Raw genomic sequence first — 25,496 nt, 5'->3', positions numbered from 1 at the left:
TCCTGATAGTATCCTCTGTATGACTGTCATTTAGGGATTTTAATCTTTCTACCTCTTCCTGCTTTATTGCAGGCTCGAGGAGCCCATGCATACCGGAGTCTTCCTCGCAATGCAAGTGGCTGGACCACTCAGTTTCAAAGAGAGACGACTCGATCCTCCCTGAGTGCCAACCATCCGATGGTGGACAGGTGGCTCGACCGGCAGGAACAGGTATGGTGGTGGACTTTATATGATTTTTCTGTGGTTCAAAGAATGCACAGTGCTGTTGTACACACAGTGAATAACGCCAAGTAATTTGCTTAACTGAAAAGTAATGCACTGAACCAACATGTTGGATTGACGTCTGAACCTCGAGATAAACAGTTGGTGGTGCTATTCACCACTTATGTGGCATTCAACTTGAAGGAGCGGCGCAAGTAGATGACATCATAAAAAGAGCGGCAGTCAAACCTCAAACAGTGCGGAAATAGTTTAGAAATTCATTGAAGGAATAATTATTGCAGTCAGCAGAAATAATCACGATCAGGCAATTGTATAAAAAATGTGACAGACCAAGGGTACACTTTACATCCGACACTGTCTGGTGGTTCTTATTGTCATCTGGATGCAAGCATAGTTTTCACACTTTCTTGACATCTCTGTTACCTCGACAATCTATCCTATTGTGTAGCAATGACGTGTAACATCTCTGTTTTGTTGAGACATCAAATTTAAGCACCTTAAACTAACATGAGTTGATATATTTGGAACGTGACTTGCCTCTGTGTTTGTACCATGTTCTGTCTGCAAAAAATGTGCCTGTATGTTTCACTCTGTGTTGCATTGCATACAATTCATCATGTCTTGCCAAAGTGCCCCAGCAATGGTGAACACAGCAGTGACAGATAACAGTAGTTCACAGCGACACTGGCTGCTCACTGCCCAAACCAACTGAAAACAGAGTCAGCGTCTGACACCAGACCTTATACTTCTGTTCTATGCAGTGGTACTTTTCATAAGGTAACAGTGTACACTGTTAGTCATTGCAGGCTTGTCTCCTCACTTCACACCTCTGTGCTCTGTCGGCACTTTGTGATTGACTCTCCCTGTGACTGGTCCCTCTACTCCTCCGTCTGTCAGACCAGAAAAAATATGCTCCCTTTAAAAGTTATTAAAAGTGACAGAGGCTCTCTGCAGGGAGAGCAGAAATGACCTTGGGAAGTGTTGAACACGCTGAGCTGGATGTGGAGAGGATTTCACCCAGTTTGTCTGTCAGTCTGTGCTCATCACTGCCTCAGCTCCCTCACGGACGAGGTGTTTAATCGACCTCTCTTTCACATTAAAGTAGAAGAAAAGAGCAAAGAAAGGTGTGAAAAATTTGAGATGGAAAGAAGAGTTAGAGGGATGGAGAAGAACGGGAGTCAAAATTTTACAGCTGATTGATATTCACAATGTCGAACAAATTCCTGTTGACTTGTTTTGCAGAGTGACCCAGTCGTAGTTCATTCAGCTTTTCAGGATTCCCAGTGTTTACTGTGGCAGTGTGTGTGTCTGGGTGGTCTGTTTGCCTTTCTCTACAGTCTCATTGAAAATCAAGCTGCATATAAAAGTGAACGTAGTCTGAAAAATGAGGCCGATGTGGAAATGTCTTAAGCTGCAATACCACCGGGTGCCGCGAGAGCCGACCTCAAAAAGCCTCTGGCTCCATAGGCTCCCATTCAACTTCTCTCATGAAATTGTAAGTCAATAATTTTAGTTATTTTGGTTTTGCTAGCTAAAGTCACTCCTTCTTATTAGTTTTCTGGCGGTCCATCTGAAAGTAATCCGTCAATAATTAGAAAATAGGCTTAAAATGTTTTTTTGGGGCGTGTCTGTTTGATTGACATGCCTGTGGGGCAATCTGGTTATTGCTCTTGGTGGGTGGGACGTCTCATCTAAGTATGGTCACTTCTGGCTTCACACTGCTCCGAACTAGCAAGATGGCGCCGGCCAAAATCCAAACTCGAGGCTTCATAACGGCCGTTCACCAACCAGTGGGTGATGTCACTGTTGTTTGCTGCTTGATTGACGCATGTCTTAGCTTGTCTCTTAGGTTCTAATCTCTTCAGAAAGAAATAATTTGTTACATAGCCATACATAATACCACAATGTGTAATTTGTATCCCTCCGTTCTTATATGGATTAAACGAATAAAATATAAAATAATGAAGAATTAGCTTTAGATGTTCTTCTCCAGAGCTGGGCTAGCTGTTTTCAGTCTCTGAAAGCGAAGCTAAACGGCTCCTGGCAGTAGCTTCACATTTACTGTATAGACATTAGAGTGGTCTCGTGATTCTCCTGTACCTTTCACAGAGTAAACAAGTGCATTTCCCAAAATGACAAACTATTCTTTGAACAGTGAACACATCATCCTGAAGTGGTAGGAGTTGTTGCATCGATGTCCCGAACCCGCTGTCCCTCTGCTTGTGTGCACCATTTATTTGATTGTAACTGCATTCAGGTTTATCAAAACTCTTGATTTTAGTAAAACTATCAATATAGTGGGAACATCTGAAGTAACTTAAATAGCACATTAACAATAACTGAACATGATTTTGCTCAAACATTTAAAACCCTCCCAATTCCAGGATTAAGGTTTCAGGTTAACACCCATTAACAAACATTATATGAATACAAAATAAGAGATTATTATTTTAGAGCAGGGGTTCTAATCCAACTGAGTTATGTCAGTATTTAATGAATATCAGCAGGAGCGCCGCAGCGTGAGTGTAAGCATCCACACGGTGGCTAATACTCGGTGCTACCTGACTATTTATAATCTGACAGCTGTATGAGGCACAAATCCGCTCATTAAAGGTGGAACAGTGCAGGTTTCACTCGTCTCCTTCTGTCGCTCACTGTATCTCAGTCTTGATCGCTGCTTTCCCTCCCACACGTGACAGTTTGATATTTTGTCTTCTTTGACTGCTTGATGGGCAGGCAGCACAGCAGCATCACATTGCAAAATAAAAATACGCAGCGTGGGTTAATTAGAAGGAACTGTGATCAGTGCTAAAGCGCTGGCAGAGATAATGAGTGTACACACACACACACACACACACACACACACACACACACACACACACACACACACACACATCCATATATGCCAAGGTTTTAAGAAAAACACACCAATTAGCAGTTGCTTGTTTATCATGGATTATTTATCTGTTGTACTTTATTGTTCTGCTTTATGATAAAAGATAAAAGCAACAACAAAGAAAACTAAGACAGAGCATCACACTATTTTCTGTCTTTTCATCGGAACAGCAGACACACACTTTGCCTCGTTTATTTATATGCAGGTTAGCATAATGTTCCAGCAGCATCATCCTCTAACTTCACCCCTCACAGAATAATACTGCAGCTTAAGTTTTTAAGCACGTCTTCTCACATCAAATCTTTTACTTTAATGGTTGGTGATTGTGAAGCAGCTCTGGTTGTACCCGGAACCATTTGGTACACTCTTAAAGTGCTTCACTTCACCATTCATATTTCAGCAGGCCTTCCCACTCCCTGCTATAAATTAGGAATGTTAAAGTCAGGCCAACTAAAGTGACACGTTGACTTCTGAGCTTAAAATACCAAAGAGGTGCTGTGGCAGTTGGATGCACAAGACCATTAACTGCACAATCTGGGAGTCTGTCATCACCGTGACAACCCAAAGGTGATACACCTGTGGAGGGGGTTGAAGCTGGTGTTGCAGGGGAGCAACTGTGGATGCAGGAGTGATTCACACAACTTGTGTCTGGAGTCTTTTTAAAAGTTGGAGTTTGAGCTTTTGTCTACAAATGTTCAGCATGCACACCGAACACAAGGCCGTCTGGCCCGTAGTTATATCAGTTATATATTATAGTTATATCTCATGTTTATCTAACCAGTCAATACATTTGCTTCAGTGTCAAATGGTTCAGCCTGAGCTTCAGTCGCTAAATCCCTCACCAGCTTTACACACACACACACACACACACACACACACACACACACACACACACACAACACACCCTGCCAAATGTGGCGTGAAGAAAGCATGCTTTATCAGCCCACATACACCAAGGCCTTATGAGTTATTCTTTAAATAAACAGCTGACATTAACGCTGGCCTATTATCCCACTGATGAATGTTAATGGACCTTCCCGCATGGCATCACACACACACACACACACACACACACACACACACACACACACACACACACACACACACACACACACACACACACACACACACATTCACATTTTGATGTGGTTGAGTGCTCTCTGCTGTATTGTTTTGCGGCCTTGATGAGAGACCATTATCATGAGCTGTGCCAGAGGCGGGACTGACACCAGCTGTCAATCATCGAGCGATTTAACCCAATCAATGGAGAATGTGGAGAGAAGCAGGTATGGTCAAGCTATTAAAGTGTGTACACTTTAATGGTTTAATGGTCTGTTCAGAGAGATGTTTTAGAATTCAGCCTAAGGCACAAATAAGTATCCTAATATGATCTGAATGCATTTAAAAAAATTTGTTTACAGCCTCTTTAAAATGCTGAGTCAAACTAAAACAATAAAAGAAAGAGAGAAAGATCCAGAGAGATAGGAAAAAAGGGAAAGTGTTGCATGAGAGCACGCGGAGGCAGCTTTAATCAGACATCTTTGATCAAACCTCCAACAGTCGGGGTGCCTCTCTCTCTTTGTTGTCTAAATGAGGCACCTTGTCTGGCGAGTTTTAAAGGAAGCACAAAGTGGCGAGCTGCCCGGCTAAATCACTGAGCCAACATGTTGAAAGGAGATGAGTCCGTTCAACTTCAAGCCGGAAGAGGAGAGTGAGGATCAGTGTGAACACACTTCATCCCTTTTTATTTTTTTCACATCAAAGATTTCCCTTCAAACAAACACAGATTGCCATTTGTGTAAAAAGTAAAACTTACTGAATGTATTTGAATGAGGCTGAAATGCTTAAAAGGGATTCCCAGACAGTTACTTTCTGTCTAGATTTAAAGTGTCTGGGAAGATTTCTGTTACATTAAAGTGCTTTGTAAAGTGTAATGTCGTGAGATTATCTCTGGCAGGATAAGGTAAGGCAGTACAGTATAACTGAAAGAACAGGCCAAAACAGAAGGTTTTAAAACAAAAGCTGGCTTTATTTTCTGGTCGAAGACCCAACTTAAAACATCCCAGAGGAGAATAGGGTTTTATCAACTCATAAGAATTTCAATACAATACTGATACAAATTAAATATCATTATTTTCAATGTATCCTAGTTAGATCTCTATCACTTTACATACAAGAAATACCCCATATTCACTAAAAAATAGACCTATTTCGGAGAATGCTCCATCAGTTGTTTAGGACATCAATAACAGGCTGACGTACTGCAACCAAAGAAGGAGAAGAAAGACGTGTTGCAGCCAGGAAGTGTATCATCTCATTTCCGGTTTCCGGTATGTCTGTTACATTATTGGTCGCGGTGTTGCTGCTTTGTCAAATATGGCAAATATCTCTATCTATTCTTCATCACAGCGGTTAATTGCCTGGTTCACATTTAAACGTACACTAGTTCTGCTCAGACTCACAGCCCTCTGCTTCCTTTTAGATACTTTCTCTGTGATCCCTCAGTTGTTCACAAGCTGTTCAGATCTGTTCGCGACTTTAGTTTAGCAGTTAGCGGTGTCTTCTCCCTGTCTCACTGTCCGGCTCTCTGCTGCTCCTTGTGTCTGATGTTCAGTTATTCTTCTGACTCCTGCAGTAACAATCCAGCCTGTAACTACGGTTGTTTATTTGCTGTGATGACTGCGAGGCTCAGTGAATTGTAAGCAGGGTTTCACATTATAAATAAAAAAAAAAGACCATGCCTCAGTTCTTCCTTCGTAAACTTTGAGAATAAAGCAACCAAGTTAAATAGGTCTATCTGACAGGTAGAAATTATATTTACTCTTGCAGTTTTGGAACATTTTAATGAAGACATTATGACAATTAAATGGCCTTTGACTCAAAACCATAAGTGTACAAGGGAAGAACAAGCTATATTAAGCTATCACCGACATACATATCTTGCGGTGACTTCACCATAAACACAATGTATTAAACATGAACATAAACACATATGAACGTGCTACGATAACAAAATACCCAGTTAGTGAATATCTCCTGCCAAATAAGTGGTTCTAGTGTGCCCGCTATCCCCAGCGCCAATACTCTGTACCCTGCGAGGCATTATGGGACATGCAGTGTGTTCTTGTGGCCAGTTTGTACTGTGTGCTCTCCTTGTGTGTGAATGTAAAACCCCTCCACCACATGTCCACTCCTGATGTCACAAAAGCTATCAGAGGTTTTGCTCTTTGAATCTCTGCAATGAAGGTGATGAGTAATATGTAAGCGTGGGCATTAGTCATAATGGAAAAAAATATATACAAATCAAAAATACTGAAACTTCTCTCTAAATGCTAATCAGTTTTTACTTTGTGTAACTTTGATTGTTCTGCAGGAATCTGCCACATTCTAAAATTCAGGTCACCTATAGCTTTGTATTCATTTGTCTCCCTCAAAATCCAATCAATACAGTGGTGGAAGCTCTGAAGTGGAGGATCTCAAATGTGTGATGCTTTGGAAAACCCTTGGGCAAGTCGCTCTGAAAGTTAGCATTCGATTCTTGGTGCTGTTGTCGGTGAGTGAACTGAGTCAGTCGTCCTGCCTCGCTTGTTGGTAAAGCCCACACAGTCTGCAGACCCCGAGGCGAGCTGCAGGCAACGTTAGAGCAGCTGAGCATGCAGCGAAAACACAGCACCAACCTCAGTCTGCGTGAGACAGTGTCTCCGTCTGTCTCCACCTGCGTCTCTCTCCACCGGTACCTGCTGGATGCGGCGTGCCTCCGTGCTGCAAGCGTTATGTTCCGTCAGGTCTGGATAATGTTTGATGCAGAGCAGTTGGTTTGTCGTGTGCCGGACAGTGGGCAGAGAAGAAACAAGTAGTAACCCACTTTCCAGAGCAGTGCAGTCATTTCTGCTGTGGTGTCCTCCTCCACAGGAAGGTCAGCCAGCTCCAAAAGGGAAGCAGAAATAGATGAGGGCCCATGTGTGTGTGTGTGTGTGTGTGTGTGTGTGTGTGTGTGTGTGTGTGTGTGTGTTAAGTCCACAAAAACACACCAATGTGTGTATATGTGTGAGATGTACTCAGCATGTCTTCACTAACTGCTGTCCGACCAGTAGGTGCAGCTGTGTTTTCAAGTTTGACTCTAAGCACTCTTATTTTCTACTTCTTCTTCTTCCTTTTTGATCTGCTTTTGTTACAGTCAACCTGCTACCTATTACCTGCAGTTGTCACAAAAAGAAAATAAAAAAATCTGTCACGTGGTGGTAATTTATAGCATATTTTTCATTGAAAATTCTAATTCTCGCAAACATTTTTTTTTTTTTTAAATTCTAATGGTAAAACTGCTAATCTGACTTTGTGTGACTTTCCTATAGCTACTACGTCAGTGATTATCTCACCTAAATGTAAGACTGAATTTTAAAAAAACGAATGACTGAAGTTGCACATTATTTAGACGGTGGAGTCATTTTCCTTTTGTCCTCTGTGACTGCTGTGTAAATGGCAGCTCACCAGAGACGTTCCAGCCGAGGACCTGAGTGAGAACAGTGTCGCTCTGAGCCTCTCGATGGCCTCCCAGCTCTTAATTAGCCACCGCTGGAACGTCACGACCGCAGACAGACCAGATCGGATTTATATTGTGACATTTCTCTTAAGGCCTGCTCTGCTTTTTAAGCCTTATTTAGTGCTTGTCTCCTCCTCCTTTCACCTCCAGGGGGCTCGGGTAGTTCCAGTGGCTTTGTGCTGACTCAGTGCTTGTTGATAAGCCCAACTCAATATTTATTACCATTACATTCTTTCTGTCTTTTTAAAAAAAAAAAAATTTTTTTAGCAGTGTTGTTAATCTTGTACACAACTGCTTTGTCTCTTCATGGACCTCACTGGTACATTTTTAGACCTGTGAAAAGCTCATGCTCATAAATACTGTGCAGCGTGAATTTGTCCCACAAGGTCAGACTGTCAACACCGAGTTCAACTTGTGGAAAAAAACAAAAAAGCATTGAGTGCAACCTGAGCTCTTCTGCAGGGGAACTTTGGTTCTTCAACATGCAACTATCACGGTCTTGTACTTTTTTTTAACACCCCTTGTAATTTTTTTGCATATTTTAATGTTCCATTCATTTAGGAGAAACATGTTTAAGGGCCTGTAGTGAGTTTAAAAGCACACAGCGGCCTCTTTGTACATCTCTGTTTACATTATGTTGCTCCTTTTTTACTTTTAATTTACCTGTACTGGGAGCCAACAACAAGAAAACTCTCGCCAGCATTGCGCAGTAGTATGATCAGTGCTGAACATTTTACACTTTTACGGGCAAATCTAAATTAGATAACTTTGATGGTTTCAACTCAGTATGTCCCAGCCTGCAGCTCTGTGTTGGATCCAGCAGCCAGACTGCTGCAACCAAATGCATCACAGATTCAGTGCATTCTATCATTAAACAAGTGTGTGTTTTAATGCTGTAGGATGTCAGCAGGTAACACACACACACACACACACACACACACACACACACACACACACACACACACACACACACACACACACACACACATACACTGTTGGCAGCATCATTTAGTTGATTCATTCCACAGCAGGGAAAATAGATTGTAGATGGGCAATTATGAAAATAACACTGCTTAACATCTCATTATGAACTTAATGTCTTTGTTAGAAAAAAACAGCAGTGATGTTCACCGTGAGCCTTGATGTGTGTGTGTGTGTGTGTGTGTGTGTGTGTGTGTGTGTGTGTGTGTGTGTGTGCGTGCGTGCGTGCGTGCGTGCGTGCGTGCGTGCGTGTGTGTGAGATTTACATTGAGACCATGACAGTTAAAGCTTTTCTGCCCAGAGGCAATTCTTATTCATGTATCAGCATTCTGGATGGTCCCCCTCTCACCTTTACACACACTTACACACACACACACACACACACACACACACACACACACACACACACACACACACACACACACACACACACACACACACAGAGGGGGAGATAGATGTGGAGATAGACTGAGAATGATAGAAATATGTGTTTAACAATTCTGAACAACTTAATTCTGAGCACATAACACAGCAGACAAATGTAGCTCCCAAGGACAGTGTGAGAACATCAGCAGGGGACGGGAGGAGAGACAAAGATGAAAACGCTGCTCGACTCAGAAATGGGACCTAACCAAAAAAAAAAAAAAAAAGAAGCTGTCATTCTCTCTTGTTCTACGACAAAGTTTCAGGCCACTTTGGCCTTTTCTTTCCCCTCTGAACAAGATATCTGTTGTTTGTTCTAGTTCCCCTTCATTCTCTTTCCTCTCTTATTTTACAGACAATTGTGCAAATTGTGTTTCGCCTCTTATCTCGTTTGAACAGCAGAGCAGACAGCAGACGGGTGTTTGGAAGTTACCAACACTCTTCACTGTAGCCTGGAAATGTTTCACCTGTCTTGCTCTGTGTGTGTAGATGTGTAGATGTGTAGATGTGTAGATGTGTGTGTGTGTGTGTGTGTGTGTGTGTGTGTGTGTGTGTGTGTGTGTGTGTGTGTGTGTGTGTGTGTGTGTGACAGTTCAGATTAGGGTTTGACTGATTCTGGCTTCAGAACGCTGATAGCAATGTTTTTATAAGCTCCCGAGAGCATTTTTGTGCCATCTTCCAAATTTGTCAATTTATATGCAAAAAATTCCTCTGAGAATTAAATATGTAGTTACGTTCTCCATTTGAATTCTGCTGTTGTCAGAGCGAAAAGAGTTGTTGCTCTTTAAAAGCATCAGAAAATAAAAGTAAAAGACAAAAACAGCAAATGTGAGAAATGTGATAAAGATGTTGCATTTGAATTAATTAACTATAACTTCAATGTAAGTCTAAAGTTAATACTGGGCTGTGATAGTCAGTGTTTAATGAAACACTGAAATCATCTTTAGTCATTGCGATTGCAATAAATAATGCAAATTCAACCAATCACCATGGGAGCTTGCAGTTTTGCAAAATGGATGTAATTTCTGCGCAGTAAACAAACTGCTGAAGGCATCACGGCACCAAGTGAGCAGGTCTACAAACAAAACATGCTTTGTCAACAACAATACAGTAACTCCTCATTTACAGTCAGCGAGGGTCTTCAACCTCTCCTCTCAGCATCAAGACAAACCACAGGCTGGTAGACTGGGAAACAAATGGGAAAAGGGTTCATGGTTGTGGTTTTATCATGAGAATTAGTCTTCCAGTTCACCGTTGAGACAAAAACTATGAGATGAATTGATATTAATAAGCTATATTACTTATGACTGTGGAATGTATTTCATAATTTTAAGCTCATGATTATTGAAGTTCAGAAAATAAAAAAAAATTATAAGATGAGAACTAAAATATTTCTAACTATTTCTGTGGTGTTGATTATGCCTTTTTTAAAGGAAGTGATGGCATTAAGACTCTTTCCTCACTGGGTCGTAGTCAGCCTGACTCACCGAGTGTACAATGTCTGTATAAACCTGCCATTGCTCAATTATTTCAGGCTGCATTGTTTTCCTTTTCTGCTATTTGTTTGTTACATTTTTTTTCTCCTGTAATCCCCATCACTACAGGAAATAGCAACAGCAACCGCTTAGCAGTAAGCTACATGCTGAAAATGGCAAATTTGGAGAAAGATTTGGATCTTTGAACAAGGCAGGCCTGCTTGGTTCTTATCATTTATGGGCTCACCTCTTCATGTGGAAATGTTTCAGCACAGCAAGTTCCAACAACACTGTCCTGATGTGCTGCATCCTGGACTGAGTGCCGGCCAAGACTATTGTGATTGGTTTAAAGAAATGCAGACAAGCCAGAGCATTTTTTTTCCCCTCTAAAAGAATGATATTGTGTTTAGGCACAGCCGGACTATTCTCCTGCGCTGGCACATCGACGTGGAGACAGGTCTGGCTTTGTGTGAATAGGTAGTGTTGTGAGGTGGGTGTTTTACCAGGACCCCAAATGCAGGCTCACAGACTCGGGTATCGGTTCCAAAATACAGTCTTTATTTCCAGAAATAAAAACAAACAAACAAACAAACAAACCAAAAGGTGGCACCTACAGTGTCCACTTGCTTCCAAGTTGGGAGGGCAACTCAACCGACTGATCCTGGGAGACATGGCTGGCAGGGCAGCCGGCAGACCAGCGGACAGGACCGCTGGAAGAAACAGAGTCTATAATCCTCCGAGTCGGGAGGGCAACTCCACCGACTGGTGACTCCAACAGGGAGCTCCGCAGGTGGAACAGGAGCCGGAGGGACGGGAACGGGAACAGGACGGACGGAGAACGGACGCAGGACGGACGGGTGACTAACTAATGAACCGACAATCAGAGGAGTGCAGGGGCAGGGTACATATAGTCCAGGGAGGTGATCAGGGATAAAACGGAGGAAAACAGGACTCCTGACAGGTAGTAGTTAAAAAAAAATATTTTCCCTCCATTTGCAATTTTTGCCAATTCCCCTTCCAAAAAGAAACATTACGTAAAACCTCGCAAATTATATCAAAATCTTTGAGTAATGCTGCTAAATTAAAAAAAAAAAAAAAAAAAAAACTCCTGCAGGGACTATTTAGTTCACTGGAAAGTAACATTTAGCTTCAAAGGTAAATTAGACAGTCGTCAGTGAGCTGTCATCTTCGTCTTTCCTCATCGTCAGTCTTTTTGTTGCTTTCCACTGTTTTCTCCTGCATCTTGCAGCGTCCTCTCGATGGTTAATTACAACTCAGATGTCGTTCTCTTTCAAACATTCACCCCGTCATTGCAAACAGGCCTTCACTAAGGCTGTCTGTGCTTCACTTTCACCTTTTTTGACAAGTTTTGTTCAATCCTTTTTTTTTTTCTCTCATTTCAAAGCACTGACGATGACCAAATCTACTAAAACAGCATTTTTCATGGACAGGTGGAAAGTGTGTTTACCTCAGTGACTGTCACTCTTCCGTCCCTCTGCCCTCCTCTGTTACTCCCGTCTTTCTTGTCTTTTTGTCCACATCCACACCACCTCCACTGCATCACAGTGGCCATCCCTCTCCACACTGCTGGTTGTGAACGTGTTAATTCTTGATTAGAGTTCATGCATTCGCCTTCTCCGATTTGCTCCGTGGAGTGAGAAATCACTTTCTCAATGAGAATAATTGAACACGGGTAGGGGGGGTGCCAGCTCATTACCCACAAATCACAGGGAGCAGGGGCACCTTAGCTGAAGACAATAATGACTTCAGGGAATAAAAACGGGGCCGCCAGCATGGAGCCAAACCAGCGTGGGCAGCAGAGAACAAAGCGGGGAGAGGAAGATGCACACTCATCTTAACACTGTTCCTTGAGGTGAAATCATTTTGTTATCTTCTTCCGACATTTTCGGTCTACTTTCCTCGGAGCGGGCAGCGTCTGTCTGGGCTTTGAAGTGTCGTGTAGGAGGAGCGTGGCCAATATTCAGGCAAGGTGTCAATTGAGCCACAGCTCACTGGTTGGCAGCAGGGCAAAAGTTATTATAAAGAATTATCATTTTAAAACTATAAATACTAAAACTTGACTCTGGCTCAAAAGATAAGACAGAAATGAAGACAAAGAAGTTAATGAAAGTATATTCATGCAACTGTTTTTTTCTCTACTTGACACTGAGGATGAATTTGATTGACTGCGCCCGATTTCTCACAGTGCAGTCATTTTCTCCTATTTATTTGATTTCTCTCCACTTTCTCACCCTCTCTTTGCCTCTCTGTATTTTTATTTTTTTATTTTTTTAACATGCCACACATTCCCACTCTCCGCCGAGTGCCAAATGAGTCCACTTTGACACAATGAGATCCATTGTGACAATAGGCCTTTCTCACTGTTATATAGGTCCCGTTAGGGGGCCAATGCTTTTAAGTTGCTGAAGGAATGTAATAAGGCCCCGGCCGACAGTAAACATCCACATCTCGGGGCCACAGAGAAACATGAGATGGTGCCGCTTCGCCATCGTGGCCGAAGAGACTCGTTTCATTTGCATCAGCCAGAGAACAAAGTGGTCACAGTTGGATGCAAACGGAGAGGAATGGGATGGTTTCACTTCAGAGCCAAGGAGACGGAGGAATAGAAAGCCTGTAAAGAGACAGAGAGACGGCGGGCGAGGAGGAAATAAATGTGGTCGTCGGCCAGTCAGCCTATTTTTGTTCCTTACATAGAGACGTAGCTGTGATAGCCAGCCACTTAGAGTTACCCCACAAAGGGGCATTAGTTGGATTCATTCAGATATTGCAACCAAGTTTTACGGCAAAGCGTGAAATAGACACACTGGTCCAATTCAACAAATTGTGAGATTCCCACGTTTTGGGCTGTCTAGGCGTGAAGGTTACACGCTGCGTAAGCATGAAAGTTGCACACGTTTTTATATCCTAATCCCAACCACGTGCTTTTGGGGAAAAAGTTTGATTTTCCAATGAATCGTATGGCTCTAAGCATGTGGTAGGTTTCATTTTTGTCCACTACAGGAAAATGTGTGACTTTTACGCCCGGACCACGCAAAGCGTGGCTATCTCACGTTTTCCAGTGATACTGGGTTGGATATTACTGTGTTCCTTATTGTGCACCATTTCTTTTAATTTTACATTTAAGAGAAAAAAAACGACAGCATGTTGCAGCAAAACAGTTGTCAAGGCCTTCTCACCACATACTGAGAGACGTTACCTTGCAAAACTTCCACCACAGTCCCTGAAGTAAGATTTAAATTTACATTAGATGAAATTAAAGAAAGTGTCATATGTATTTTTCCTAAAAGTAAACATCATTGTACCATTGAATATCTTCATAACAGCTGAGACTTCTCCGATTTCAACATTGTTCTCCCTCCCGATATGGCGAGAAAGCTAAAACCTTGGATGTTGGGACACATGAATTCACCATCCTGGAGGACAAATTATATCACACTTGACTGATAAATTTGATGAGGGTGTCATTATTTTCTCAGTGACACATTGACCATCTCAATCCAGTTTTAATTCTCATATTTCAATCAAATGAATGGACACCAATGGCTAAAAGTGTATCTGAAAAAACAGAAACACACTTTTAGAAATCTTCTGCAGTAAAACATGCAAAGCCACCGGCATAATTCTGTGAGCATCTCAAGGTTGGATGCCCACAATGAAATTGGAATAGCCCAAATAGTCTTAATGGTGTCATTCTAGCAGGAGTTGCCACTGTAATGGGCCATGCTTTTTTCCCTGTTGAGCAGTTATCCATTGGAATTTTCCCCTCCTCGTGATCTAGGTATACAGGCCGTGGGAGCGGTTGTGTAGAATAGCACCCCTGCTGAGCTCCATCACCGCATTGTCTGAAATTCCCAAATGCATTCATGATTTCAAGCAGAACCATGCTGACAGCGTTTTCCATTTAGAAAACGGTGGAGTGAAGAACCGTATTGTTTTGCTCGTTGAGGTTCATTCTGTCTGTGTCTCAGCTCGAGTCTCCTGCTGATGTTGTCATGTGATTGGCTGAAACGTGAACAGACACCTGGGTATGTAAAGTGTACCAAAAGGGTGTCGTCACAGTGCTCGGTGTGTGTGTCTCAACATGTACGATGCTTACATGCAGAAAATTGACTATCCGTGCTCTGATGTGTCCTGTTTGTTGCAACACTGGTGATTTCCCCGTGCTCATATCCCATCAGTGATTGCAATCACTTGTTGTGTTTAGCAAGTAAATTATCATCAGCTCTAACTAGTGCACTCATATGATCGATTGATATCTCATCTCATCTTGCATTTAAAATCACAACGGATGCAAACAAAATATTTTTTTATTTTTTTTGGAAAGTAATTGCAAGGGTGTTCCAGTTTGTATACTCAAACAGCGCCTCCTACAGGTCATTTCCTCTCTATTCCATTCCACTTCCCTCTCACCCCGCCCTACTCTCCTGGACCAGCTAGATTACTATGGCTCCGCCAGAGTCTTTGGGGACCTCTCTTCATTACTATCCCTCCACTGGCCCCTCATCTCCAACCGGCCCTCTTCATTTAGCCCCAGCTGAGAGCGAGGACTTTCTGTCTCCCGCTTATCCAAGAATTTCAGCTTCCAATTAAAACTAAATGGAAAGCACCCCCCACCTCACCCCACGCTGCTCCCATGACGCTACAGATGAGGCCCCACTCAGCACCCACCCCACCTGCTCAAACACAGCAGCAAACAATGGCTGATCCGTAGAATAGACCGTTCACCCCTTGTAATAACTCACTGCGATGTGTACCAAAGCTTTACTTTCCACTAAATTATTCATAGTTCGACATCATTCACCCTCCCTGCCTCTTCATTTTTTTTTTCTTCATCATATTTAGTATATTTAGGGTTTGAGGTCACGGTGTGTTATACAAATCCCAAAGAAAATGAATGAGATTCTCTCCACATCATCTCCCACCCAGTGCTGCCAATATTGCTTGCTGATACAATATTTGCATCGCAGTAACTGTTTTATTAAGTAGTTCAGATGGCAATTTGGCAGTGCAGGAAGCGTAGTTTGTTGGCAGCCGCTGCACAACTCAACAAGTCAGTGTGATTCCGACTCGCATAATTGCAGGAGCGGCAACCAAAAATGATTCCCCAAAAAATAAGACATTGTATTTAATTACAATCCAAATCTGATCCGCGGGTGCGCTCGTTGAAATTCAAACAGCCATTATTATTTCAAGGGGGGGTAACATTCACTCACTGACCTTCACAGTTTGAAATATGGATTAAACGTTGTGAGCGGTGGAAAGCAGACTGTCCTCCCACTTAATAAGCTCAAAATGATGATTAATCTGTGAAAAGCACCACGGAGCTCCTTTTTAATGCAACGATAAAGACCCGGGATTCAGCTGGGACCGTCCGCTCAGCGGGGCTGCGCACTCAACCCTCCAGGATTATCTGTTCACAATCACCTCCTTTCACTTAAGCCAGGTGTCGGGAAAGTCATCATATCCTTTTTGAACTATTTTTTTTTAACGCATCAGAAACTCTAAACCTGCTTTAAACACCTCTTTGAAGCGATATTCTGGTGCAAAATGTCATTCAAGCCCTTTGAAACACTTTCACTGTACTTGAAAAAAAACATTATTCACAGAGCTTAAAGAGGAAGAAGCGCTCTGGACAATCACCGGTGACGATAACTCAATTTGCAATAATTCTTACCCGGTTTGAACCTCCGGCTCTCCGGCACAGGAGCGCTCTGCCCCAGTTGCAACTGTTATTGATGAGGTTTGGAAAAAGTCTTGGGCCTCTCCGTCCGCTTTGGGCCCTGCTTATTGACCTGGTGATTGATTTAGGCCTTCATAATTAGCAGCCCTAATTTAATTAAAGTGCAATTTAACGATACAGTAGGCAAAAGGCAAAGGCAGCTGTGTCATTGATAGATCAGCTCAGGCCTGATATGAAACAGGCACCGGGTAAATGATGTATTCCACACAGCAGGGTTCACAGTGACAGAGGAGACGAGACAAAGATCGAAGTCAAGAGACAAAGACAGAGAATGAGAGGACTAAAGAGAGAGACAGGCCTTTGTTTTTCCAAATGTCAGCTTACAAACAGGACTGTCTCTCTCTCGCCCCGACCCCTTCACATCTCGCCGCTCCCCTCTGATGTGAACAAATGCAGACTCACATCTCTGATCTAATTTGCTTAACAGCATTAGGAACCTATCTGTCCTTGTAATTTTCTTCAAGTATATCCGCGTCGGAGCCCAAACTCATGAGCCAGAAGCCACGTATTTCCGAAGCAAAACAAAGAGAGACAGATTGAAAGGCTGCAGCTTTTTGTTGATTAAAAGAAGTGTAGTTATGGGGGAAATATATGGCCAGCTGGGACTATAATATACTTTGCATATCACTGGCATGAAAACAAGTTACTGAGAGTGGAGCTTGGACATCTGTGGTCCTATCACTTAGTTTAGGAAAATAATTATAAGCAGTGACCACTGTCACATGGGTCATGATTTGTGAATGTCCAAATACTTATTAAATTATACAAAATTAAATGTTTTATTTGATTTTTTTTTTTTTTTAAGTGTGTATGGTAATAATGTGTTACTCCTGCCAGAAGGTGGCAGTAATGTACCTACAAACTGTTTGCCAAGCACTATTTAGCAACAGAAGAAGAAGAAGAAGGAAAGCTGTGACTAATACTGGAATCGTTCCAAGTAAATATAAATCATGTTTTGCCATCCTCTAATTGAATGTTTCCTTTTTCCTAGCATTAGCTTACTCCCAGGTCCCATAGTCCCCAAAACACTGCTTTCATAAACTCTGCTGCAGAACATAATTCCAGACAGATTTCCTCAATAGCATAAAGTTATTTTTCACAGTGATTAAATGTTCATCGTTGCAGTCTGCTGAACAGAATACATGTGCTTTGGTTGCACGCGTACAGACGATATGAACAGAAACCCGGAATCAATGACTGATCTCTTAATATGTACATCTTTGTCTCTAAAAAAGTGAACATGGTTCCAATTCAGAACAGGTTCTTGATACTCAACCCCGCCCCCCACTGCTTTCAATTCAATTCAATTCAACTTTATTTATATAGCGCCAAATCACAACACAGGTTATTTCATGGCACTTAACACATTAAAGTCCTTACAGCAAGACTTTACAACATTATACAGAGAAACCCAACAATTCAACAATTCCCACATAAGCTAGGAGGGAAAAAACTCCTCTTTAAGGGAGAAAAACCTCCAACAGAGGCAAGAAAAACTCCCTCTTAACAGGAAGAAACCTCAGACAGAACCAGGCTCAGGGGTGGGCGGAGCCATCTGCCTCGACCGGTTGGGGTGAGAGGAGAGCAGAGAGAGAAAAGGACAGCATAGAGATAAAAGAGAAGAACTGTTGGTGGAGACGACAAGCGCAGGGCAGAGACATGCAGCTCCATGACGGGACATCTGCAAAAGAAAGAAGAGAAACTACGTGAGCGAGGGAACTGAATGGAGACAACAGATAATAAGAAGAAACTATGGGATAGTAAAAGATGGTGAGGTATGAGTCAGTTAAAGAGTAGGAGGAAAGAAAAGAAGCTCAGCATGTAACGAGGTCCCCCAGCAGCCTCGGCCTATAACAGCATAACTAAGGGTTGGCTCAGGTCTACCTGAGCCAGCCCTAACTATAGGCTTTATCACAAAGGAACGTTTTGAGTCTAATCTTAAAGCTAGAGAGGGTTCCTGCCCCTCGAACACAAACTGGGAGCTGGTTCCACAGGACAGGAGCCTGAAAACTGAAGCTCCGCCTCCCATTCTACTTCTGGAAACTCTAGGAACCACAAGTAGACCAGCGTACTGAGAGAGAAGTGCTCTGCTAGGATCTCCCCTCGCACAACAACCTATATGTCCTCCCCGTCCTCATTATCAAAAGGAATAGTACATCTAATCTGGAATGCCAGTGCTTTGCTTTGAACAAGGCTGGAGCCCATGGGTGTGGGGTGTGAAATATGAAAGACAACACATGTCCTCATCAGACAACCACCCCTCTCCCCCCTCTGTGCCCCCCTTTGGCACACAAACACAGGACTGTTGAACCATAACCTCCCTCTATATTTTTCTCCCACAGACACATAAAAAGCAGGAGATGGCCGACACCGGGTTCACGCTGCTTTGATTTTCTTCCAGATCTGCAGTTTGCCAAACAAATGAAACATTCACTGAAAAGAGGACTGATGCAGTCCTATAGATCATATAAATCCTCATTGCCATGTATTGACATCACTATTAGCTTACATCATCATTCTGAAGATCATAATAACATAAACACGATAAGAAAGTACACTGAAACCGTTTTCTGCCTCTTTGCTGACAACCATTAAGTGCTATCGAGGGAACTTGTGGGTAGGATGAAGGAGGTCATTATGACCCTTTCATCATGCGCTAACCAGTTTAACTCTTCGCCCACCCTTTTATAACGTACCTCTATGTCCCAACATAAATGTAAATAAGTGTCTCTCAGCCTCAGTGAGCGTGATGCATTGGTTGTTTTAATGGCGGTGGAGTCCGATGGACTGGTGGGGGAATGAAGGGTTGGGCGGGGTCGTTGGGTGCAGCAGTCACGTCCAATCTAATCACAGAGGAACATTTTAGACCTAATTTGGCCCTAATGGCAGTTTCCTTTGAGAGGATGCAGACGAGAAAAGAAAAAAAACCTTCTGTAACATCAGAATAATCCATATGTGGTCTCTTTGGACACAGCTATGACCAGGCCTCCCTCTACATCTGGTAAAGGCTGCCGCTCTATTTTAAAGTACACAAGTTGTTGTTCAAATATAGTTCTCTGTGTCCAACACCATGAAGCTCCTTTTAACTGCTGATTGAAGACAGCGAGAGTCTGGCTGCGGTTAAGGTGGAAAAGTATTGGTAATTGCTTCTCGAGGTCAAAGGAACTTTAATAGGACTATTAGGAGTTATTACCAGCAGCTTGTCTTTGTATGTCAATGCCATTGTGCAATACAGCGGCACTGTTCGGTCTTGTCTGTTGTACAGTGTTAAGTCAAACTGCATTTACTGAAGGTAATGAGGGTACAATTACGGCTCCTTAACCTTTTGTAAAGGGAGAGGAAAAGCCTCCGCCTCTGCTGCTTGAATTTGTTCTTCTCTTCCTTGTACTGAGAGCGAATTCTTTTCACATGTTGCCATCATGTGTTACCTTTGGCTGGTTTAATGTTTCCATAAGGGGCGGGTGTCACCTTGCACGATTAATGCTTTGTAGTTTTTAGCGAGCCTAATCAGGTGGAAGGCTTTTTGCTAAATGCTCCCGCTGAACTGCTTGTTTCACCACGTTGTTCATTTGGAGACATTTCTGTATCCTGTTGTTTGGCGTCCTTTGTTCTCCCGGACATAGACAGCCCATTGTGAGGGTTTAGGTGAGACATCACCTGCCAGGCCTGATCCACACATGAAGCTGTCACACAGATGTGGACCTCGGCCCTAAAGGAGGGGTGGTGGCCACAAACACACTGCTCACTGCGACCTCTGAACTTGTCCTTGTTAAGCCCCCTTGACTCCAAAGATGGGCTCAGGAGGGAGTCCAGTCTCCCTCCCACACACACACACACACACACACACACACACACACACACACACACACACACACACACACACACACACACACACACACACACCCACCAGTTCCCCTAACACCTACATGTTGTACTTGCCGATGGCTAATGGCACATACACACTTACAGTATGTCTGCTTGAAGACAGTGGCTGATGGAGGATGACAGTTCCTCAACATGCCACCTTTGCCCCAACCCTCAAGCAGTAATGTGTGTGTATGTTTGCGTGTGTGTAGAGTTCCCCCTCCCGACCAAACAGCTGTTACCCCCCTCCCACCCTCACCTCTCCCCTTCCCCCTCTGGTCCTCTCAGCAGCCTCTAACCTGCCTGTCCATTTGAAGGTAACACAGTTCTGCACTTTGCAGCTCTCATTCCCCTCCACCATCCCCGTCTCTTTCCTCTCTCTACCTTTTATATGATTCCCAATAATCTAATGCTGCAGCTGTCCCATGGCCAAACCTCTACCTGGAGCCTTCCTTGTCAAACAGGCTGGTGGATTTTTGGCCACACTTTAGGGCTCTGCTCGGGAGAGGGAGGGAGGGAGGGAAGGAGAGTGAGGGAGGGAGAGTGAGAGAGAGGGAGAGGGAGGGAAGGAGGGAAGTAGGGAGGGAGGTAGGGAGAGGGAAGGAGGGAGAGGGAAGGAGAGTGAGGGAGGGAGAGTGAGTGAGGGAGGGAGAGAGAGGGAGAGGGAGGAAGGGGAAGAGAGGGAGGGATGGAAGAAAGGAGGGAGATAGAGAGTTGAAAAGCCTTGTTGCATCCCCACTCTGCTGGTTACCAAGGGATCAACAGGGTGGTAAAAGCACTCGGGGGAGGAAGAAATGGATGTTTTCCAGAGAAGGGAGCAAAAGACGGATTGAGAGTGATGGAGAGACAAAGACAGAGAGTGAAGGAGCTGGAAGATGTGGATGTATATTTAACCTCGTGTCTCTGTTCTGCTGTCACTCAGGGCTCAGTTTCATTACTGACACAAGGACAGAAAATAAGGAGGGAATCTAGTGGGTGATGGCTTTTGGTCACGAGTCTCCGGCCCCTTCGATACAAACTCAACACCCACTCTGTTGGGGTGTCAGTGTCCGTCTTTAAGGGCACCACTGCATAAAAATGTCAATCTTAACAAGCCCTTGTTTGTCATGTTCAGTCTTAGAAGTGGTGTTTGTTAGACTGGTGAAAACAGAGTCCAGAGAGATAATGAAGAGGCTGCGGCCTTGCTGTTTTTTTTGTTGTTGTTGGTTAACGAACCACAAGGGCCACTTCAGCCCCACTTCAGCACTGCCTCATGAATCCAGTGTCAAGACTCAATCATGTGTCTGTTTATGGTAGAAAATGACTGACAGTCAAAGCATGTGGTGCATTCAAATACGGCGTAGACATTTTCTCTTAATACTAACAAACACTAACAACTGCTGTGGTTTAAGATGAGTGTGTTATTTGTTTGAGCTGAACAATATGACTGTGTTTTAGTTTAAATGAGCTTTGGTTTTTTTTCAGAAAAACATTACAAATCCTGCCAAAGCAGTCAAATGATTCTGCTTCAGTATCTTACGTAGTTCAGCTGTTCCGCAGATGTCCTTGAAATGAAAGTTCCTATCTGATTCGGGGGGGGGGGGGGGGGGGGGGGGTAACTCAGACATTACCGACTCCCTCTTGTGAGTCTACTTTTGTATCACCGGTTTTCTCTTTTCTTTAGTGTCATTTTCACAGTTTATCTCAGTTTTTTTTTCACACCTGAATAGACACCGTGCCCCAGTTCCTGCTCTGATATGTACTTTTGGCGTTTTATGGTAATTTTACCTGTCACATTCACAGTGCACCTGATTGTGCTGCAATTTTGACCCGGTGGAAGTGAAGAATCCCCCCGCCTGATGACAATAATCACAGATACAGCGTCTTTTACATTGACGCTAAAAGAAAAGATGGTGTCACGCCACATTTGCAACCTACAGGATGAAACTAATGGGAGACTTTTGCTAAGAGGTGATGTCATTCAAGTTAATTACACCTCTGGTCTCTCTGTTGTCTAATAAGACAAATTGTTGAGCATTGTTGCCTCTTCCATTCACTCTCTAAGTATGAAAATTGTTATTTTCAAAATTAAAGCATTCCTTTGCCTTTTATTCACCAGTTTTTGTCAGTCTTGTCTAAAACTATATATTTATTCTTCACATCCAATTTCACCTTCTTTCCCCACTCTGTTTTTTTTTCTATCTTTATTTATGGATGACCACAGGTGTCCGGCTCTTTTGTGCAGAGTATATAAAGGTAGATGAGAAAAAAAAAAAAAACTGTAGCCACCCACCTGGGAGGCTTTCATAAAAACCTTTGTGCAGAACAGAATCCCCCCCCCCCCCTCCATTTCTCCCCCACCAGAGACATCCAGGACCTCAGCTGACACATAATTAGAGATGGGAGTGACTGCTTGACTGACTCATTTTCATACCAGACGGTTATAGTGTGGAAACAGGCAGGTAGGGTGAGACGAGGTCATTTAACGTAGACCGCTGATGAAATTTTCATGCCCTCCATCCCTCCTTTACCCCGACTCCAACAAATAAATAGGAGACGGATTCACGAAGATATTCTGGCCCCTGAAAGGAGTTGAATCCATTTCCATAAAGCACCCAGAAAAAGGCACGAGACATATTTGGATGTGCTTGACATTTCAGTAAAAGAGAGAGAAAGAGGAAGGTGAGGGGTGAGGGCGGGGAACTGGTGGTGGCAAACAAAGCGTTTCAGCAGACCCTCCCAAGGAGATGATGTCTGAATGCTGACAACATCACACACACACACACACACACACACACACACACACACACACACACACACACACACACACACACACACACACACACACACACACGGATCAGCAGCTACTAACCCACATAAAGTGAAATAAAAAGATGGAGCAGTGATGTTGTGGTGTCACTTGTTGACGAGCCCTCTCAACTTCTCTGGAGCTACAGTTTGGTTACCTTGTGTTATTACATATGTCTCCCCTTATTCCACATGCAGTATGTCATCACTGTATGTAAGTGCCCTGCTCAATCTGTACCATCCCCATAAAGAGAGCTCAAATGAAGATTTTATTCCCCATTAAGGCGAGCACGAAGCTGCTGTCTCTTCCCAGAGCCGAGTTAAGTCCTCAGACGTCTGGCCTGCCTGTGAAAGCGGCTGCCGGCCGGCACCGCTGCCTAATGGCCCTGCAGGAGGATGATTGGATGAGATGAAGAGAGTGAGGGAAACAGATGAAAACACTTTCCTTCACTCCAGACCTCAATCCCATCACCTCAAAGACCCGGCGGCGGCACCACGCACCAGGTCAGACCTAATTGATTGAGCAGGAGCGATCGATCACGGACACTTTGTCACCACGGTCGCTGAAAATATTTGGCTGAAGAAGGATGTTTCTGCAGATGCGTCAGTCTGTCCCACACTCGAGGCTCTTTGATTTAAGAATAGACGCTGTTACTTTTCCTGCAGGTAATTGGATTAAAAGCCAGAGGAGAGGGTGAGGTGCAAGCACCGCCAAACCGGAATTATAACAGAAAGTGAGTTTTTTACGTTGCTGGAATCATTTTTTTTTTTTTTAATGATTTATTCTGTTTTTTGTTTGTTTGTTTTTTCTCTTTAGGAGGAGGAGGAAGAGGAGCGAAGGAAACAAGAAAGGAGAATTGAACGGATAGAGCCAGTAGGAAGGGCCGACTCCTCATTGGAACATTCACCTGTGTTACAACTAGAGTGAGTGACCCAGCTACATAATTACCCATACAGAAAGGCCTTTACACACAGGGGGTGTGACGAATAAGTGATGAAATTCAAAATACTTAAAACTATTCATGCTCACAGTGATGCGGATTTGGGACAGTTTTTCAGAAACATATTTTAAATAGATTCACGTCACCTCATTCTACTGAAAAAAATGATGCATTCCCCATCATCCAGTGATTAAGATCTTGTCCTGCTCCCTTTAACTCAGGAAAATAAATTAACATTGTCGTTGGGAGTTGTAATGTAACGTCCCTTCCGCTTCCTCACAGTGGGAATGATGCTTTCACGCACGGTGAAAAAGCTCAGAAAAACCGACCTCACTCCCTTTTTGCAACATAATATTTGCACTCTGTGTGAAAGTACTCATGACTATTAAAACAAGAAAAACAAATTGCAAAAACATGTATATTTTGATACTTGACCCTTGTGGTATCATGCAGGTAGCATTGAAGTTATAAACATCACTAAACTATCTCCATGGCTGAATACCACAGGACATCCAGGGAGAACTTCTTGTCACATTGCTTAACCGACCCTAAAATGTTTTCTACGTAATACTAGAGATATTAATCATTTCTCGAGCATTCATCCCCAAACACAAACATATGACAATAACAACACAAACTTTCAGACCAAGGCCTTCCTCCACGATCGTCATCATACACATCTACATTGACATGTGCTCCTGTTCATTTGTCTTCATGTCTTTATCTATACAAATGAACCTGCCCCTCCTTCTCCCTCCTTTCGCTTACACGTTTTCAATTAATTTGTTTTCTTTTAGCACAACAGTCTGATCTTAATCACTTAATTGGAGTCTCCATTTGGATCCCTAATTGACCCTGAGGTCCAGCAGCTACACTTTGTAATGGATGACTTTGTACAGGCAACACCCCCATCCCGAGGATATTGACCTATCATCGTGTTTGACTGTCGTCTTTTATATTCTGCATTTCTACATTTTCTTGTCACTCCTGTTATTTTGTATCCATTTGTGACCTCCCTCCCCCCTCTCCCCCCAAACACACACACACCTCCCTCTTACTCTCTTCCTCCTGGACTCATCCATCATTGTCCTGCAGAGGCATGCTCAAGCCGGTCGAGGTGTCCAATGAAGGAGGGCCCCTGGGGATCCACGTAGTGCCTTTCAGTTCAGAGGATGTCAGGTAACAACAAAAAAGAAGAGATTTAATGTAGCTTATTGACCAACTGCTACTTAAGTATTACAATCCAATATGTGTCCTGTATCTTTTGCTTTGAAGTCCTGTGGATGTTGCTTCCTTTTGATATTTTGTTCTCACTCTCTCGGTTTTCTTTGTCATTCATCTCCTTGTATGTGTTGCTCACGGCTTACTCTTTCATTGACTGGGATCCTTGCACTCATCTTTTTATTATTGTGAGTCTCTGTTGAAACACGACGCCCATACTCGGCACCGCTCATATCCCACAGCGTGGAAGTCCCCAGTAGCAAGGAGAACAGATGAAAGTCGTTCTGCTCTTGACTGCACAGTTGTCTGTAAGGCTTGTAATCATTTTTAAGTTCTAATGAATCTTTTGAGTTCCAGTGGTGTCTCCTCTGTCTTGAAAAAGAGT

The 25,496-nt window shown here is 43.1% G+C and overlaps 1 protein-coding gene across 1 annotated transcript in view; it reads left to right on the top strand.

The window, feature by feature from the left end:
• The window catches only part of LOC138199320 (partitioning defective 3 homolog), a 362,202-nt gene that overhangs the window by 149,251 nt on the left and 187,455 nt on the right, over window positions 1-25,496 (top strand). The window contains exons 5-7 of the mRNA XM_069151329.1: window positions 73-210; window positions 23,767-23,873; window positions 24,986-25,069. Coding sequence (XP_069007430.1) covers window positions 73-210; window positions 23,767-23,873; window positions 24,986-25,069 — 329 coding nt within the window. The remainder of the gene's footprint in view (window positions 1-72; window positions 211-23,766; window positions 23,874-24,985; window positions 25,070-25,496) is intronic.

The sequence above is a fragment of the Embiotoca jacksoni genome, unplaced genomic scaffold (genome assembly GCF_022577435.1).
Source record: "Embiotoca jacksoni isolate LCO1_2020_lvr unplaced genomic scaffold, fEmbJac1.0.p SCAF_17, whole genome shotgun sequence".
In the NCBI taxonomy this organism is placed as follows: domain Eukaryota; kingdom Metazoa; phylum Chordata; class Actinopteri; family Embiotocidae; genus Embiotoca; species Embiotoca jacksoni.
The sequence above is the reverse complement of the archived record's forward strand: the minus strand, read 5'-3'. Positions and strand labels throughout refer to the sequence as shown.